Source organism: Lagopus leucura, unplaced genomic scaffold (assembly GCF_019238085.1).
Source record: "Lagopus leucura isolate 7727_CA_CO unplaced genomic scaffold, USGS_WTPT01 Super-Scaffold_100021, whole genome shotgun sequence".
NCBI classification, from domain to species: Eukaryota; Metazoa; Chordata; class Aves; order Galliformes; family Phasianidae; genus Lagopus; species Lagopus leucura.
In genome coordinates, this window is record NW_024962274.1 from 5,578,776 (window position 1) to 5,596,993 (window position 18,218).

General features: G+C 37.9%; 2 protein-coding genes across 4 annotated transcripts in view; both read right to left on the reverse strand.

The window, feature by feature from the left end:
* Positions 1 to 10: 10 nt before the first annotated feature.
* RNF7 (ring finger protein 7) lies at positions 11 to 5,450 on the reverse strand. 2 transcript variants are annotated; one of them, XM_042878574.1, is made up of 3 exons: positions 5,262 to 5,450; positions 2,713 to 2,760; positions 11 to 1,285 (listed from the first exon to the last, which is right to left on the reverse strand). In XM_042878574.1, the coding sequence occupies exons 1-3, from the start codon at positions 5,437 to 5,439 to the stop codon at positions 1,167 to 1,169; spliced, it is 345 nt and encodes a 114-aa protein (XP_042734508.1). In that variant the 5' UTR covers positions 5,440 to 5,450; the 3' UTR covers positions 11 to 1,166. The 2 variants fall into 2 exon arrangements, with proteins under 2 accessions (XP_042734508.1, XP_042734509.1); XM_042878575.1 differs by having other exon boundaries at positions 1,229 to 1,285; positions 5,269 to 5,450.
* Positions 5,451 to 12,044: 6,594 nt separating this feature from the next.
* The window catches only part of RASA2 (RAS p21 protein activator 2), a 44,908-nt gene continuing 38,734 nt past the window's right edge, over positions 12,045 to 18,218 (reverse strand). For both annotated transcript variants that reach the window (XM_042878398.1, XM_042878399.1), the window contains 4 exons: positions 17,952 to 18,160; positions 16,590 to 16,693; positions 15,344 to 15,533; positions 12,045 to 14,375 (listed from right to left, as the gene is read on the reverse strand). In XM_042878398.1, coding sequence (XP_042734332.1) covers positions 14,348 to 14,375; positions 15,344 to 15,533; positions 16,590 to 16,693; positions 17,952 to 18,160 — 531 coding nt within the window. In that variant the 3' untranslated portion in view covers positions 12,045 to 14,347. The remainder of the gene's footprint in view (positions 14,376 to 15,343; positions 15,534 to 16,589; positions 16,694 to 17,951; positions 18,161 to 18,218) is intronic.

The following is an 18,218-nucleotide window of genomic DNA, read 5'->3' on the forward strand; positions in this document are numbered from 1 at the left end:
GCATATAATATCACTTCAATTCCACCCGAGTTTATTAACCATTTTATTAAGTCTGAAATTGTTACAGACTTAGTAACTCAATCTCTGTTGCATACATATATTAAAAAAACCAACAAAACATATGTTCAGATTAATAGTAATTACTTCAGATATTGAGAGTAAAGCACTTCAATACACACAGGACTGACCCTATTAAAAAAAATGATATATTGAGGATTTCCACAGCAGTGAAACAATACTTTCTCTTACATCCCAAACCAAACATGTAATCCAATAAAATGTCAATGAAGAAATTTCTGTACATGAATTCTGATGAAAGCACAATTTAACATTATATTCCTATATTTAATTGGTACCTGCTTTCCTCGGGACATTAAAATGGTTGTTTTTGTTTTCCATACTAGACAGCTAACCAGCAACATGGTTTACACCACAACTAAACTGATATCCAATGTGTGTCTTCGTACCAAAAATTTCTGGATTAAAAGTACTTGTGTCCATGAACTTTAAAAGAAACATGAATTTAAATCATAGATGTGGTTAAATTTTAGTAAGCACAAATGCAGAAAACGTGTAGAATATTAATAGCAACAGACTTCAGAGATGCAACTAATTTTCTTAAGCCATAAAGAAAGCCTACATGAGAATGCTAGTGTTGCCCACACACTGCTCATTTTAGATTAAAAAACAAAATACTTGCTAAAACACTTAACGTGTTTTTGTATACAGTATTACTTAGACAACGATGTATTTATCCAAAACCAAAATAATTTATCAGACACCAAATTATACAGCATATCAGATTTAATAGAAAGGTCTCCTTTTCAAACTGACTCATTGCTCTAAGTAGAAACATTACATGAACTGTATTTGGTGTATAATCTGCACCACCACATTTCTATGCTCTTGATATAGTTAACACTCAAATCTTAGCAGACACATTTATTAATGCAGTGCCTCTCTTTCCTCAGTTGTGGAAATACCTGCAATAAGACTCACCACTGCCTCCCAGTACAGCAAAGAGCACACAGCAAAACCACACTGTTCCCTGTAGCAGATAAGCTGAACACATCATGCCACGACTGAGACGTTCCACTCTTCTGTATGAGCGTGTGGCATAAAATATACAGAACTCCAACAAGTCCAACAGAAAACTTCGGGTGTTTTCATTTGCCTATTCTCTGGACTACCCAGTCCTGCTGGCAGAGGGGACAACGATTATTCTGTTTCACCCACAACGACATGCAGCAATTGTGGAAGGAATGATTGCATTCTCCCCAAACCACTGAAAGAGAAGAAAGAACACGTTCTAGTCATGCTCAGCTGTCCAGAGATCAACACTCACAGCAAGGTCCAAGCTATTTTTCTCAGATGTTTAAGACCACTGCAAACTTATAATACCTTTAAAAAGACAAAATGTGTCATCACTGGATGATTGCAGTCATCCTGGCAACACTTCTCAGTTCTCTGTCACACAGCCTCTCACATGTGTATTCTCACCGTCCTGCATAAAGTGTCTGGAACAGATCTGAGTAGCAATTCTGCTCTGGGTAAGCACTTCATTTTGACTGTCACGTTTGAAAAGATCACCAATGCACTACTGGTACTGTCTTACTATCATACAAGAGAATGCTACCAAATCTGAAATGCTGCATTTAAACTGTGAAATCAAGGAAGAGCATTTGACACTGCGTAGAGCCTCAAAACAGCTACACTGGCAAAATAAATCAGTTGTTGGGGCTACAATGTCTTCAATGCAACAAAACGGTTATGTACTGCCCATGTACTCAAAAATATTAGTTGCTCTGTTTTTTCCCTTACTACCTCACATTTTCCTTAATGAAATATAAGAGTACCAACCAAAGGAGCGCTGTAATTTATGTGTTGTTTTCCCCTATTTTAAACAGGACACTTAGGAAGACACTTAGCAAGGCATCTGAAACAGGAAATTCTTGTTCTGGTTAAAACAATCATCAGAAACAACAGTGAATTAACTTTGAGACAATACGCTTCAAAGCAGAAAGAACAAGGGCATGGAAGGCTTTACCACCAGCTTAGGAGTTGACTTAAAGATCTAAAGAAAACAACATGAGACAATTTTCACTGTTTCCGATTTAAATATATTGGAATTGAGATACAATTTGCTTTTGCATATGCTGGCAAGCAGTGTAAAGTATGTTCATGATTAAACAGCATTATAGCAAACTCAAGTGATTACGTTTTTTCAAATGAAAACTGAAAAAAAAACCAAGCAATAGTGTCTGAATCAACTGTGTCTGAATCAACACTGAGAAAAATATCACCTTTAAAACAGTCAAGAATTGATTTGAGAATAGAATTCTCTGGATATTGCATCGCCCCCTCTGGCACATCCCAGAAGGAAAAAGGAGCCACTCCTTCGCCCACTTCAAAGGCATTTATCCTCTACTCAGTTACAGCCAGGATGAGAACCCAAACCTCATGGCTGTGTGCACACTGACACTGAAACGTGAAAGCGTCCTGCTCCACACAGCATGCCTGGCACTAACACTAATTTAGTAGAGCTCAAAAAATTAACTGTAAAATATTACTAACGTAAAGAGATGACACTGTATAACAAAACAGCACTTTGATTCTGAGCATTAACAAACCCAGTATTCCCTTCAAACATGGAAATGCACCCTATTGAGAGAGGCTTCAATTTAAAAACAAGCGAATGAAATCACTACATACCAACACAATCTTCTTGTTTGTTTTCAGCTTGACATCTAAGGCAGGCATCTAAAAGTAAACAAGAAAAAGACTCAATCTGATGCTCAAGATTCCATCTTAAGAATATGCTTGACAGAGGAAAAAATTTAACTTTAAAATGAATTTCAAAAGATAAAAATCTCTAGTTTTGTTGTCCACTTCAGCCTTTGAACATTAAATAACAACTCCCCCCAAATTTCAAACAGTGAATGAGAATGACATATCCATCTGAAAGAGATCAGAAGGACTCTAAGCTGCCCAACAAGTTCTATTGCCCATATTTTCTTAACTTCTGCTGAAAAAAAGCCTTCTCCATTTTGCAGATACAAGCAGCAGGTCTGTGCCAAGGCACTCAGGCACATTAAGAGCAGAGCAAGCACACAGCCAAACCCTAATTACAGGACTTTGTTTTTCAGATGTCAGCAGCTCCTTTTAAGGAAATCATTCACAATTTTCATTTCTTTGGCCTCTACATCTCTCTTCACAACTGCTACCCACTTCCTGCTACCATTCTTTTATACACTACTTTTACTTATGGGAACCTGCATGTAATTTTCGGAGTCACACACAAACATGTTTTTAAGCACTGGTCAATTCGATAATATAACTCAAGAGATAATCATGGATTTTAATATTTAAGTATTTTTTAATATTGCACACGTATAGAGCAGAAGAATGGCTTTGTTTCTCCTTTGCACCAACACAAAGTGCCTCAGACACGCAAGCACATACTATACACAACAGAAAGCATTCAGTTACTATGGCAGCATACGCAGTGGAAACCCCTCTTGGTTTCCTCCAAAAAGAAGGTAACAGTTAACAAGTGCCCCGCAGGTTGGACTTGACCTGCAGGTCACCAGCTAGATCACGTTTCCCTAGAAGACAAAAATACAGCATGCTACAGGAATTTTGAGTATTTCTGCCAGATACTGCAAGTAGTTCTATTTTAGATTCACCTGCTCTGTCCTCTTTTTCTCACCTAATACAGAACAAAGAGCACAGAAACCCTGAAGCAGCTGCCCTTTCCTCACTTAGATGAAAGTAAAGTGGCAAACAAAGCTTCCTGATGTCTGTTCCTGCAGTTTTAACTTCCACAGGACTAAGGGCCATGCAGGAAATATTCAGACACTATTCCACTGTATGTGGAAGCAATCTGATCTGGAGTCACCCAATATGTGGGGCAGTCAGCTGGGGAGACTGGCAGCCACTCAGAAAGCAGCTTTCCTATCCCAGCCCTAGCTCTGCACTTTCAAAGAGACAGGACACAAAACACAGCAACCTCAACGTAAGCTGCCCCCAATCCTGCACTGCAGTTCTAAGGGTGCCAGCTAACAAAATTTAGTTTGCTTACATCGGTTCAAGGAGTTAAACTAGCAGCAAATGATGCTGGCTAATAGTTCCCTCCCTTCCACAGTCAAACACGCTGACTTCAAACATGCAGGGCCAGCATAGGCCTGGCACTGCCCGCAGCCAAAGGAGGCTGTGCTGCAGCAGCTCTGCAGGAGCCAGGCCGGGTCCAGCAGAGGCAGCGCTGAACTCCTGAACCCTGGTCAGTAATGATCAAGTTTCACATTCCGGCAGGAATGGTTACCAGAATTTTCTCTTACTTTCAGATGAAAAGCAGTTCCAAGGCCTAATAAATAAAAAAAATGTAAATGATTTATTTTTAAATCAAATGTGTGGGTAACAGTTGGACTTGCTTTTTGTTTTTAACTACGCCTCAGAAGAGAAACGTGTTCTTAAAATTATTGCTTACTCATAGAACATTAAGCCAATTTCCTATTCCCACAGCAGTCTCTGCTCACTGTGCAAACGCAGAAGGCTGATCTCTGAGGTGTGCTCTGAGCAGCACAACAGCAACAGAACGGATGCGGGTATAACAGAGGAACTTGAAGGATTCTCAGACACCGCACACGTCAGAAAGCACTAATGCCGGTCACTGACTAGGCTGCTTTTCAAAACCGCTTTAAAATCGGGTGAGCTAAGCCCCCATTTTCCCAATAAACCTTTCAGTGTGTTCACGTGGGCTGAACTGCAGTAGAAATTAGAGCGTCGTACTAAGGTAAGCAAAAACTACTTTTCCTATACGCCCACAGCACCGCTTCAAAACAAGCGCGGGCGGCAGCACTGCAGCCCCGGCCGCGCCCGCCAGCCGCGCCCGCCCGCCACCCGCACGCAGCCCTCGCAGCCCGCACGGCGCAGGGCCGGCCGCGCCCCGGCTGGCGGTCCCGGCACACACAGGCGGGGCCCGCCGGGCTGCTGAGGCCTCGTTGAGGTGAGCGCGCGCCGCGATCAGGGCTCGCCCGGGGCCCTCAGCGCGAAGGGCACCTCAGGAAGCGGGAACGGCCCTCGCCGCCGGGGCGGGCGCGGAAGGGTGAAGGGGGGGCAGGGGGCACGGCCACTCTGGGCCGGAAGCCGCGTCGCTCGACGGAGGGCGGCTGCGGGGCAGCGCCGGCGGTGCGGGCGGGCACCTCCGCCCCGTGGCGGAGTCGGCGGCCACGGCGGGTCGGGCCCTGCCGGCTGGCGCTTACCCATGACCTGCACCCGGCAAATGGCGCAGGTGTCGCACTCCACATCCCAGCTCCACATGGCCACCGCGTTCCACTTCTTCAGCGAGAACATCTTGTCGGGGCCTCCCGCCTTGGAGGCCGAGGAGCCCGGGTGCGAGTGGGGGGCGCCCGGCTCGTCCCCGTCCTCCACGTCGGCCATGGCGGAGGGGCGGGGACGCGGCCGCGGCGCTTGGCGGCGGGGCTACAGCGCCACCTGGCGGCCGCCGGAGCTCCGGGCGGGAAGGGCCCACACCCGAGAGCGGCCGTCCGCAAGGCTGCGCCGCGCCTCTGCTACCGCCTCAGGAAGTGGTGGTCCTGCCTCAGTTTTCCCACTGCACGCACTGGGACCGCGCCTCCTGGACAATACCACAATACCACGAGTGTCTTACGAGGACAGATCACAAATGTCCAGTGCCTGAAAGCCAAATCATAGAATAGATTCCTTAGAGGTGGAAGGGACCCTTAAAGGCCATGTAGGCCAATGCTGCTGCAGTAACCAGGGGCATCCCAGTGGTCCATTTTGGTACCTGCATCGCCTTGTGGTGCTAAGCTTAAAAAAAAACAAAACAAAACAAAAACAACAACAGCAACAAAAAACAGTCTGGATTACTGCTTTGTAACTTGAGAAATGTTCCTCATGGCCATTTTAGAATAAAAAAATATGATCTATGCATAGCAGAAATGCTGCCGAATTTGAGTGAGGCTTCAAAACGCTAACTTTTGGGGTATGCCAGCTTTCCTTCAAGAACAATTGCTGTTGATCGTCACAGCTGGGTTATATCTAATTATACAGGCACATGAATAATGATGTATAGAAACCGATGTATGTAAGAATATGGACTGAGAAAATCAGATATTTTCAAGGAGGGGGAGAGATTATATTCCTTAACTCCCTTTCACAATTCAAGATAATTCATTAAGAAATGTAGTTTTTCCTGTAACAAATAATTTATCTCCATTATTCAGCTCTTACCTGGCAACACATTTATTGTACACATTAATAAAAACATTAAAATTCAATAGATAAAGCAATTTTGGATAACCCCAACATCACCTGAATGGACTGGACTGCCTTCACAAAAGGGAGATGACCACCAAATCCTTCTGGAATTCCAACTCGTGACCTGTTTGCCAAGACTGCTAACAGATGGAGCTGTACACTTTGGCAGACTTGCACACAGTGCTTCTTGTTTACAAAGATCTGGCTTTGGGTAGTAAAGGCATAAATATGCTGATCACTTCAGCTATATTCATCTTAAAAACGTCTCAGGAGCTGAGAGGCGTAGGAAGAGAAGATGGACGCATCTCTTAACTGATAATACCATTAAAAAAGCAGATCAACAGAGGAAACAGAAGATCTTGAAGTATCTACTTCCTAGTCAAACTTGTTAACTTTAATTCAATTATTTGCATCATATCATGTAAATATATATATAGATTGATAAAAATTTCGGCACTTCTGAACGTAAATTAGTGAGTAATCCAGAAAGTTTGAAGTGCTTTTTGTATACATTTTCTTTTCTTATTTGCATAATTCTACTTTGATAATACATTGCATTTTTATACCTTTTTGCACTGATGTTTATATATTAAATATATCTTCCCAGATTAAAAATGTCTGAAACCAAAGCAGATTGTATGTCTCCTATGTAAAATGTTAACTGGCTCTGAAAGTAATTTAAAACAAAAAGGAAAATAATTAGTCTGATGTAGTCTCTCCCTCCCTCTAATTTAACATAATCTGTCTGGCCATTTCTAATTTTTCTTGACAGGAATGGGAAGGAAACTGGTTGTAGTTCCCTTCAGTTTGGAAGAATTCATATGAGCAAACTATGAAGCATAATGTAATTACATTTGGGTGCCATCAAAATGTAGTACGTTGGTGATATCTTTGGCACAAGTAAAAACAACAACACTGATCTAAACAACGTGGCAATGCTAGTATTAACCTGCAACCATTCCCTGTGCTTTCTCATTTTATGCTACAAGCATCCTTCTGGTCTTTCTGCATTTCTTCTTGATACAAGAGGCCATTACTCATAACCAGCTTTGCTGCTGAGCATAAAAGTTGAACTGAAAAAACAGCTCAGAGTTTATTCTCAAAGGCTGAGATGCCCTTTTGTACAAGCAAAATCGCCAAGGTGACACACTGCTTTCAATATCAGGATGAAAAATGTTTTCCAAAGTAAAAAGGAGGTAACTTCTCATCTTGTACCCTGGCTCGTTCTGCCTTGTCTACTGTTACAAATAAAGAACATGCACTTGTTCTGGGCAGTGCAAGTTGTAGAGCAGTTATGATACAAGCACCCGTGAATATTTTGCTTCATAGAAAGATAACGAGTTTCCTATCCAGTAACTAATTTCTTGGTTATTTTAACATTTGAAGAGTTTATAGAATCAAGATTCCAAGAAGTTTTGAAGAAGTTTTGTCCTGACCCTCTGGAATTCATCTGTTCTGTATAGTTACACAACATTATGAATGTAGTGTGTAGGAAGATGGCACCATTGTAATCCACAAATAAAACTTAATTATTTCACATAGGGTAGGGGATGACTGCATTGGTTCACATCATCCAGACTTTGCTGAAAATGTTCTCAATTGCTTATTTAATAAAGGAATTTGAACTCATTGCTCATTGAACGATTGCTCAGATAGAATTATAGCTACACAGGCAATTTGAGTTATAAAATGGTGAAAAAACAGCTTGTTTTGCAACTCTGAATGGGGTGGTACATAATAGCAGTTATAAAAATTAGGACTTGTTTATATTATGCAATTTATAATCAATTATATTTCTGCAAGAATTTTACAGTAAGATATGGCATCATTCACCAAGCATTTATTCTAGGTTCTGATTGTCTCTAAGTCAAATACTCACTTGGAAGGCTCCAAGTGTTTGACACCCAATTTCAAACCAGAAAACTTGCCCAGATTCCTTCTTATTGTCCTAATTCCATTTCAACTTACTTACTTATATACTTATCTTCCCCTTATACGATCACCTTCATTTCCTATGCACCTCTTAAAACTGTAATTATTGCAGACTGTTTGGAAGAAAGTACAATTATGTCTTTCATAGATTCTATGACTTTTGAGAACGGAAGCATTTGAAAATGACCTGACTTGTGTTATTTTTCCTTTCTTCTTTCCTCATACAACATTTTTGAAGTTTTTTTTCCCCCTGCAGCTTGCTTACTCTGAAACATAGAATCTGAGGTTATTTTTACTAATAACAAAATTGTTATGGAAATGTCAGTTTTATGATAATGCAACGAACAGTTATGTAACTATTTGTGTATCTTGGCCAAATAATTTGCAGGCTGAACTGTATTAGTACACTTGCTGTTTGCTCTGTCAATAGAATAACGTATATCAGAAGTCTTAAGTACTGTGTCAAATTAATTTATCTGCCAAAGAAAAGAATTCAAGCATAGCTCTCTGCCGAAATTGTTCCTTAAACTCTAGATCATCTGGTTCTCTCTGTTGCCTTCTATCAATACGAACATGCTCAACAGTGCCATTAATGCCAGCATTAATTATACTATTGTGGTTGTAGACAAGACCTCGCTAAGTGCACCTGTGAAAACCACCTTAAGTTTCACTGAAGCTGCCTGAAGCAACTACCAAAATGAGACATACTTGAAAGATAATATGTAGTTTTTGTGACACAAGTCTGAAGCAGGCATCCAGATATAAAAAAAATAAAAACACGGATTTGGGAAACATACTGCATTAGTGGAATAGCTTGAATACTACTTTGACAGTGGGAAGGTCTCGCTGGGCAGGAGACTGAAGTAGTCACACTGCTACCAAGAGCAGCAAACTGAGTTTAAAAAGAAGTACATTCTGGCCATTCTAGCTATATTGCAGTGTTCAGATATGATTAAGCATGAATTTTACACAAGCATGGGTAAGAATTCAAAGATTAACAAGTACCAGAAATTCAAAGTTAGCGTTTCACATTATAAATATCCAGTGAAATGGATCAATACCTAGTATTCAGAAGGGAGATCCTTATGAAGTTTTTACAAAAGAAGTTAATGGCTTTGTGTGGGAACCTCTCTGGAAATCCAGACTGAACAGCTCCTGGCTTCAGTGAACTGCTCCATTAGGTCTACATCCTTGAGACATCTCTGTTCATACAACACTCAAGCTCATCCACAACTGCTGAATCTGAATCTCAAGGCCAACAACACAAAGGTCACAGATGGCTCAGATTCCAAGAAATACTACAGCAAAATCTTGTTTGCTAATTATTTTACTTGTAGTGAAGCTCAGTTATTGCTATTCCCTCCATACAGTGTGAATTTTCAAACTCAAAGCTCATCTCATATGCCATTTATTAACTTTTTTAACAAATTAACTGTTAAGACAAGATTATACTTATTTTAACTGAGTTTAGCTGTTTAAGAATGGAACTACATTCTGAACTGAAAAGCAGGTTATCGTCTTGTCAAGTTATGAAGAGACACTCTTTAAATCGCATTTCTAAACAACATATAGAACTGTACTGCCACCTACATGGAAAGAAGAGGCTGAACTGTACCTACTTACCCTTCCCCTTGTAAAGTACTTCATAGGTTTAAGGATAAAACTGTATCATGAACATCAGATCTGAGTATGATTGTATGACTGTACCTTGATTTTTGCAGGGGAGTTTCCCTTTTCCTAATTCTACAGTCTGCAGACCACTTGTCATCCGATGAAGGCTTGTTTCTCTGTCACCCAGCAGCAACATCAAAGGGTCTGCAAGAGACTTAGCTGCAGACTGTGTTCAACATGTGCAGTTTCCACCCCCATGCTGCTAGCTGGCTCCTGAGGTAACCCTTCCGTAGGTACAGTGCCCTCACGCTCATATAGGAGGAAAACATTCCATCAACAATCGGCTGCCTTTTGCTTTTCATCACTCTTTGCTCCCTGACACAGTGCATTTTTTTCCACTCAAACACCAGTCTGGACTAAAAGAGGGGATATCTTGCACTTTTTGAGAAACCAAATGCTTCTACAGTGCTATCTCAGCAGGACTGGGTAAGAAATTTTTATCTTTAAATATTGAATTCAAGTCACAGTAAATCGAGCTGTTCTATGATTGTCTTTTTGTTCTGCTTAAGAAGAATAACCAGAAATAGAGGATGAGAGAGAAAAGGCACAGACCTTTAGAGCAAGCTACTTTGCTCTGAAAGGCATAGAATGTTTCTAAAATGCTTTTATAAAGATTCCTAGCTTCCTTTTGGTGAAACTTAACTACGCTATAAACACACAACTGCACAGCACTTGCAATACCAAATAAGCTAAAATAATTATGACCTCAAATCATTAAAAGCTCAGTTATTGCAACTGAATGGAGCATCGTATGCAGCAAGATTAGAAATGTCTACATAAATCGATGTAAAGGATAAGTAAAAAGCAGTTTAACATGGTTGTGTAAAAATTTCAATGTCAGAAGAGAAACACTTTGTGTATTTCCTCAATACAAAAGAAAAAGGAAACCCCACATTAAACTTTATTCTGATATTGCAGAGCTGTAGATTATCAAGTTCCAGACCTTGATGCAGGTACATCAAAATCTTTTCTCACAGTAACTTTTATTGCAGAATTTCAGTAACTGACAAAGCATTCTGGCAGTAGTCTCATCAAGGCTGAACAAGCTAGTCTGCATAAATCATACAAACCTTACATATCTTTTTGCATCTGCCCATGAGTTCCTCAGTTAAGTTGCATGCATTCTCCCATTCTGCTAGAAGTTATGCTTGTTTGTTTCTGGGAGCTTTTGTTTGCTGGTCTGATCTTTAAAAAAAGAGCATGCATATGGAATAAAAGAAAAGTTGAATGAGTTTATCATCGTAAGTAAATGCTAAAGAACTTAGTACTTTAAATTATGTACAAGTAAGCATGAATTAATGTCACATCATGCTCACGTTAGCTGTGAATAGAACAGAGCACTGCTAAAATTGCCAGAGAATCTTTACAAATTTGTTTGGAGTGCTCAAGGAAAAAATTCTTTCTACATTTCTTTCATCTTAAACTTCCTCTACTTTCTGAATCTCTGCAAATGGTTGCAGTATGTTAAGACTGGGCTTTAATACAGCTTACCTTAGAATTAATATAAATTTATTCCAAAATGCTGACAGTCTGGACTCTAACTCCTAATAAGAACTTCCATATCGGCAATAAGTGACAACAGGTCAGCTCTCCATACAAGGAAATAAAACATCAAGGCAGTAACTACACAGTAACTGTAGAAGATAACTCAAGAAGATAACTAACTTAGAAGATAACTACACTGTTATCTTCTAAAAACACCTAAAAACAAAGGGAGAACAGCAGGTGACAAAAATAATTATTTTTTCTCCATATGCAATCTATTTAAAATAGCTCTGATGTGTATATAACACTGGTATCCTAGATAGATAACAAATAAAGGAAGAAAATGTATTATCTAACACCAGAATTAGATATCCTTTAATACATCAGACTAGGTGTTGTAAACACTTCAGAACTGTCACCTTACTGAAGCTTCTTATGTACACTGCTATGCTATGAAGTAGCGCTTCTCTCTCAGCCATAACCCTAAGTTAGACTGCAGTGATGCTGTAGATGACCACAAAAAATCCCTCAAATTAAAGTTGTTGGTTTTTTTTTTTCCTTCTGCATACCAGATACTTATTTTGTTATAACCACCTCCTGTATGGAAACTCCTATTTAGTCAGTCTTCAAGTCTACATTTTCAAAAGCCAGGCCTCACAGTAAGAGCACAGCATATCTCGAGTTTGTTGAAATTTATTTATGAGTTATTCTCAAGCAATGTTACAAAACATTTTAATGTCTTGATAAGAAAATAAAATTTAAATAAAAATACATTCAACAATACATCAGCATAATACAAATTGAAACTAATGATAATTTACAATCCCAACAGAACTAATTACTGAATAACATCATGTTTCTAGACTAATCAAAATGAAGGCAACTTTAATTATTAATCATCCTACTTGTACCTAATTAAATTCTAGAACATCTACTGTGTTTTGAAACATTATAAAAATGAGAAATTAAATCCTACTGATCACAATTCAGCGGCCTTTGCTCTTTTTCCAGTACCATCAAAGAAAAAAGTGCATTGTCTTCATTATTAACATTTTTTTTTTTAAAGTTCAAAGTGTTTTTCCATAATTTGGATTATGAAACCTTTAAAAAATGGCCCCAAGGAAGACATGCTTTGCCACAGTGTTAATCAACGTACAGCACAAACTAACTTTGACAGATGAAAGCACTTAAATTTTTGTTTAATGGCAACTTTAATGGCAATTACATAGACCCAATTTACCTTGGCAAAACACATTTCTTGGCATTAGTATGATTCCCACCACTCCAATTTCAACCGTTGGCAAACGAAAATACATCAAAATTGTTTAAGTAAAGGCAAAAACAGTGGAGGTGACTGAATGATTGTGGCTTTGCAGATACCAGTACTGATTCCCAGACATTCTATTGTGGTTTGTATGGTTAAAACGAATAGTTATTTTAACAAGTTACATTCATTAAAAAAAAATAATTCAATCTTGTCTTGCCAGTGTGCTTCTATTACAGAAAACCTCCCTACAACAGTGTTACAAACGTATAGTAATTGAAACAGCTTACAGTTTTCAAGCATTGTGGACTTCTACTCTATTTGTATGTCACATTTCCAATTAATTTGGCCAAAATCATGATTGTAAAACAAAACACACCAACAAATAAACAACAGAAGATCCCACAGCAAATGCTCCAAAAATAAAAAGTACCACATACAGTTATTGTTAAAAATAGTATTCCAAGGAGTACCATTATATTTAATACTGATGAAGCAAAGTTGCCATCTTTGCTTCTTCCTGGTTATATACATAAGTTCTTTCAGCAGAAACCTAACTTCTCAGATGAAATGAGCAAAAATTAATCTTAGTAGAGTCAAGAATGACAGTTTAAAAATTGTGTTAATTGGCAAATAAGAATTCATATAACTAAAGATATAAAAATATTCACTGAAGCATTGTTTAAAGAAAAACAATGTTGATCATTGAACTGATCATAACAAGCAGATACTACAAAGTATCTAAAAATAATCTGGGATAGTCCAGATATCTAAAGTGCTTTGAGTGATTATAATAGAGATTATTTATTAGATTTGTAGTCAAATGATGAACTGAACCTAGCTATTATATTTTTTAATCAAAAAACCATAAGCGGAATGATGTAGATTGATTGGTACTTAACCATAATCAGTTCACATTTGAGTTTGTTTGTTTTATCCATAGGCAAACTTATTTATGAAGAACACTGCTACCCTGCATTTGTTTTCAGATTAAGAAAAAAAATGTACCTTAAAAAAGTACCTCAGAGGAAATTGATAGTGGTCTCACGTCACTCCATATACTACTCACTCCAAATGTAAACAGGAGGCATAATAAAAGTTCCCTGATTTCTTCTTCTTTAGTACTTAAAAAACAACAAAACCTAAACTCTGGTGTCTGCTGTCTGCAACATACTGCTTTAGTTAGACCAAGTTCTGACAACACCTAATATAAGAAAAAAAAAAAAAAAGTCAAATGAGTTGAGTGTGAAACTTCAGATCCCTATGACAGAGTATGTTGGGATTTCTATTTCAAGATTGTTATCAGCAGGGCAGGCACTCATGGTAAACTCTTACAAGTTTGCAGTACATGCATTAAGAGATGCAATACAACCAAACGTCACATTGATTTTCTTCCATTAAAAAGCTTATTTGTTTAGAAAATTCTGTCCTGAAACAGCAAACAACTCTTAGATTTATTCACATTTGTTACTTTCAGAACCTGGAACTTTAAGTTCTTCAGCAAAATGAGAATAAACTTTAAAAGACCAGATTTCCAAGTAGCTAGCTTTCTATTAAATATTAAATAGATTGTCAACACAACTAGCATCTATTTCATTTTTAAATACTTTGTGAAAATGCACATGATGAACTACAAAATGAAACAAAACAAAAGAACAGAACACTTGAGAATGTTTCCAGTTTCTTTTTTTCCAAGTCTGCCATAGTTGGTTTTGGTTAGGAAACCTTTCCAATTGGATTTTTTCTGGAAAAAAAGAAAACATTACATGTAAATATTTTTAATGGTTAACATTTGCTTTTTAATTCTTTCACTCATTTTTTTACTCATTAAGAAAAACTGCTCTTTTGCATAATTTATGGATATTTGTGATTTGCATAAAGCTTTATGTACTTGCGTATGAAACTTGTAAATCAATTGTCAGTTGTTTGGAACAACCTGAGCCCAGTATCAAAGTAGGGGAATGAGATTACTGTAGCATTCTTTCTTCTGAAAATAACATTTATATTACTGGTGCAACAAAGAAAACAAAATTTGACTGGTGTTGCTCTGTGGACAAAAGCTCGGATCGAGGAGAATCAAAAGAATCAGCTCTGGAGCAATAGTGAACTTAAAAAAAAATTTTTTTTAAATTCAATTTTAAAAGATTGCATTTATCACTGAGCATGACAAGAGAACTTAAAGTACGTAAAAAATGTTTGTTTTCGGTATAATTTTCAGTTACATAGAATCTGATAATTTAGCTTTCTTAACTGATGCTTGATAAAAAGAATTCAAGTTAAAAAAAAGCACTAGAAGGTAGTCAGACAATTGAACTCCTTAACTGAAATTTGACAAGACAACTTTATATTTTAAGAAACATAATATTTTAAGGAATGTTTTAAGGAATGTTAGGAGACAGTTCAGGTTAACACGTGAAGCACACACAAACTTTAGATTGCAAGAAAACAACAGACTCATTGTTTATGGGAATCTCAACACAAACACAGATGAAACGATATTCTTCTGGCACCAGCTATCATCTATCAACTGGTGAAGAGCTGCTCTATTACAAATGAAGGAAATTATTTTCCTTCATTTTCCTTATTTTCCTCCATGTCTTCCGGTAGTCTAAAACTAATTTTGGTTTAGTTATTGCTACCTGAACTTTTGTATTTGCTTCTTATATTTCTGTTAGTAAATATTTGTATGTCAAAATCCTTTAAAATACTTACTCACTACCATATTCAGCACTGGACGATCTCTTCTTCTGGTATTTTTCATGCGATTCATTCAGCTTTTCTACTGTATCTATTATCTGTTTAAGCGTATGAAAAGTTGCCACAGAATCTTCAATTGTGAAGTTAGAGTAGTCATCTGGTTCTTTCCGAGGCCCCTGATAGACAGCTATGCTTCCACAAGCCTCTACAGAAATAATCACAAAATCCCAATTAGATTTTGGCCGTGAATAAACATATTTAACTCTCACCATGTAAACGAGGATTCTGAAGTTCTGAAAAGCGATATCACTCTAGCTTATGCATACAACAGACTGAGATAGAAAACAGTATCAACTAGATGTATTTGTTGTTCTATTGCTTGCTCTCCACTGGTCCTGCATCCTGATTATTCAGCTCCTTCCTAACTGAAAAAAAAAATTAAAAAAAAAAAAAAAAAAATCAATGTTTTGTTGTAACTCAGCTACGTGGCATATAATTCATGTCATAGCCAGGAAAATGAGGTCAGGGACAGAAAAGCAAACAACTATAATTGCTATCTTTGCTTAGACTATTTCAGAATTTTTATACGCAAATTCAGTTAGAATAATATTATAATATTAATATGCACACCAATGTGCACACCTGATGTCCATTGCTAAGAAACGTCTGAACAGTGTCTGTTACTAGTGTACTAAACACTCAAAAAATACAAGAACTGCTCTGAAAATAATGCCTCCTATGTTATTATACTGACCCATGACATCAGAGGCAGATGTTGGTGGTCTGGCAATAGAAGTCGAACCTTTCCATCAATATCCCATTACTTTCTGTTGCCATGTGACAGATGGCAGCAGAAGGGAAGTCTGGCAAAATGGCATCTGACATGGAACTGTGTACGAAAGAAAGGTGTGCCACTGAATTCTCCTCCAGGAGAAAAAATTGAACATTCAGTGGCGCATTCCGAACATGTATGGAGATCAAACAGTGGATGTCAATACAGCAAGGTGGCGGGTGGTAAAAATTTCAGCAGTGGCTACAATGAAAAATAGTGTTTTGTAGCTGAGAATTTGCTAAATATTGTCATCACACTCTTTATATCTGATGTAGTTTTCATGGAAATAAACAGGAGGCATTACCTATGTATATTCTGTCTCTAGTTTGCTATTTTCAAGTAAATAGTTAAGACCAAGTAGATGTTAGAGACCTAAAGAATGAGAGTTGAAAAATACAGTATAATTCTTCTGAATTACTACTTGAGTACCTTCCAGCTTCTGAAGTTTAGACATGTTGATGGTGAAAAGTGAGTAAATTCTTTCTGTCTCTCTGTCTCCATCAATCTCAATTTGAGTATCAGCAGGAACATCTCTAAAAAATGAAAAAACAGAAAATGAGTAATCCAAGTCATTCTCTAAAGGTTTGAAAGCAAATCTGAACTGATTACATTTTAAAAGTACATTTAAATTACATTACATTTAACTGATTACATTTAGGCTTTTTAATATGCCTATTACTCTGATAGCTTCACAATTCCTACAGAAAATTCAGCACTCATTGTAAGTCTTATAGAAACAGGAGTAGTTTTGAGGACAATGAATACAGCTGTACTAAAAATCCTGTTTCTCAATAGAATTAATTATGCAATAGATCAAGACTAAAATACTTTTTAAATATCCAAGATTAACTGTTATTAACAGACAATTCAACACAGCTTTTAAGACCTGTTTACCTTTCAAGTATTGATAGAACAAGAGAACAAGGTAATTTCCACAACAGAAAGACAGAAACAAGAAGATTTTTAATAATGGGAATCTTTTAAGCTGTTAAGAAACGTAATAGATGAATGAATCAAATTACACAAAAAATACTATATATATAATGAGCTACTTCTGCATTCAAACTTGAGAAATCCCATCTCTGTCTTTATTTGCACTAGATGTAACAGCTCTCAAAGGAAGAATTATCACCAGCCAAGGTTCTAACACAAAGTAGGTAACTACCACTGATGTTTTCTCTCCAACAAGCTCTGCATTAACTGTGCACACTACAAGCATAGAGGACAAACAGGTAAAAATGCCAGTTTCAGAGGTGCTTTGAACAGCCAGTGTTACAGTACAGACCCACGTGATACCATTCAGTTCACTCTAGTAGTTCAGAACACAGCCAGCAAGAGAGAAAAAGGAACCGCTAATAAACGAGCAAGTAGACCAGTTCATGCATCAAGTTCTTTCTTAGTCAGGAAACACCACGCATGGCATAAAACTCCCACATCCCTATGCTACACACTTTCAAAACTATTACTATGCAAAATTTCTACAGATGACCAATGTGATACAAACACACGAGGCAACCCAACTGTCAGCACAAGTTCCATTAGCTATAAAATACATTATCCTGCATAGGAAAATAAACCATTCAGTATTTCCGATCTACACACTGAATTGGTACCCATAACGTTATCCAGGGTGGTGAACAGATTTTAGTAAATCTAGTACTTCAGGTGCATGTTCTTAGTAACTGACTGCAGCAGATGGAAAGCCTTGCCTACAGATTCTCAAGTTGTACAGCGAGTCATCTGTGATGGGTCTTACCAAACATACACATTTTCATTTGAGAAGCAACTTACGCAGTGCAACGAGCGCAGCCCACTGTGTTCTCTACTGTAGCCTTGCAGCAAAGCCAGTTGCCATTCAAAAAAGCCGAAGGGTGGTAAAAACTAAGTCTCTTCTGGTTGCATCTTGTTACTCGACAGAGAGCTTCTATCCACTCACTAGCTTCTACACAGTTATTTGCTTGGATATAGAGTGGCTTTTCTCCATGTAGTACTTGAAACATCTGCAGAAAGAATGCAATAAACACAACTCTGTTCAGTAAATAAAATCCAATTATTGAT

Excerpts from the sequence above, each read along its gene's own strand:
- RNF7 (XM_042878574.1), bottom strand. The coding sequence starts at position 5,439 with ATGGCCGACGTGGAGGACGGGGACGAGCCGGGCGCCCCCCACTCGCAC. Across the intron at positions 2,761-5,261 it reads TTGCCGGGTGCAGGTCATGG|ATGCCTGCCTTAGATGTCAA; the intron begins GTAAGCGCCAGC and ends GTTTACTTTTAG. Across the intron at positions 1,286-2,712 it reads CAAACAAGAAGATTGTGTTG|TGGTTTGGGGAGAATGCAAT; the intron begins GTATGTAGTGAT and ends CTTCTCTTTCAG.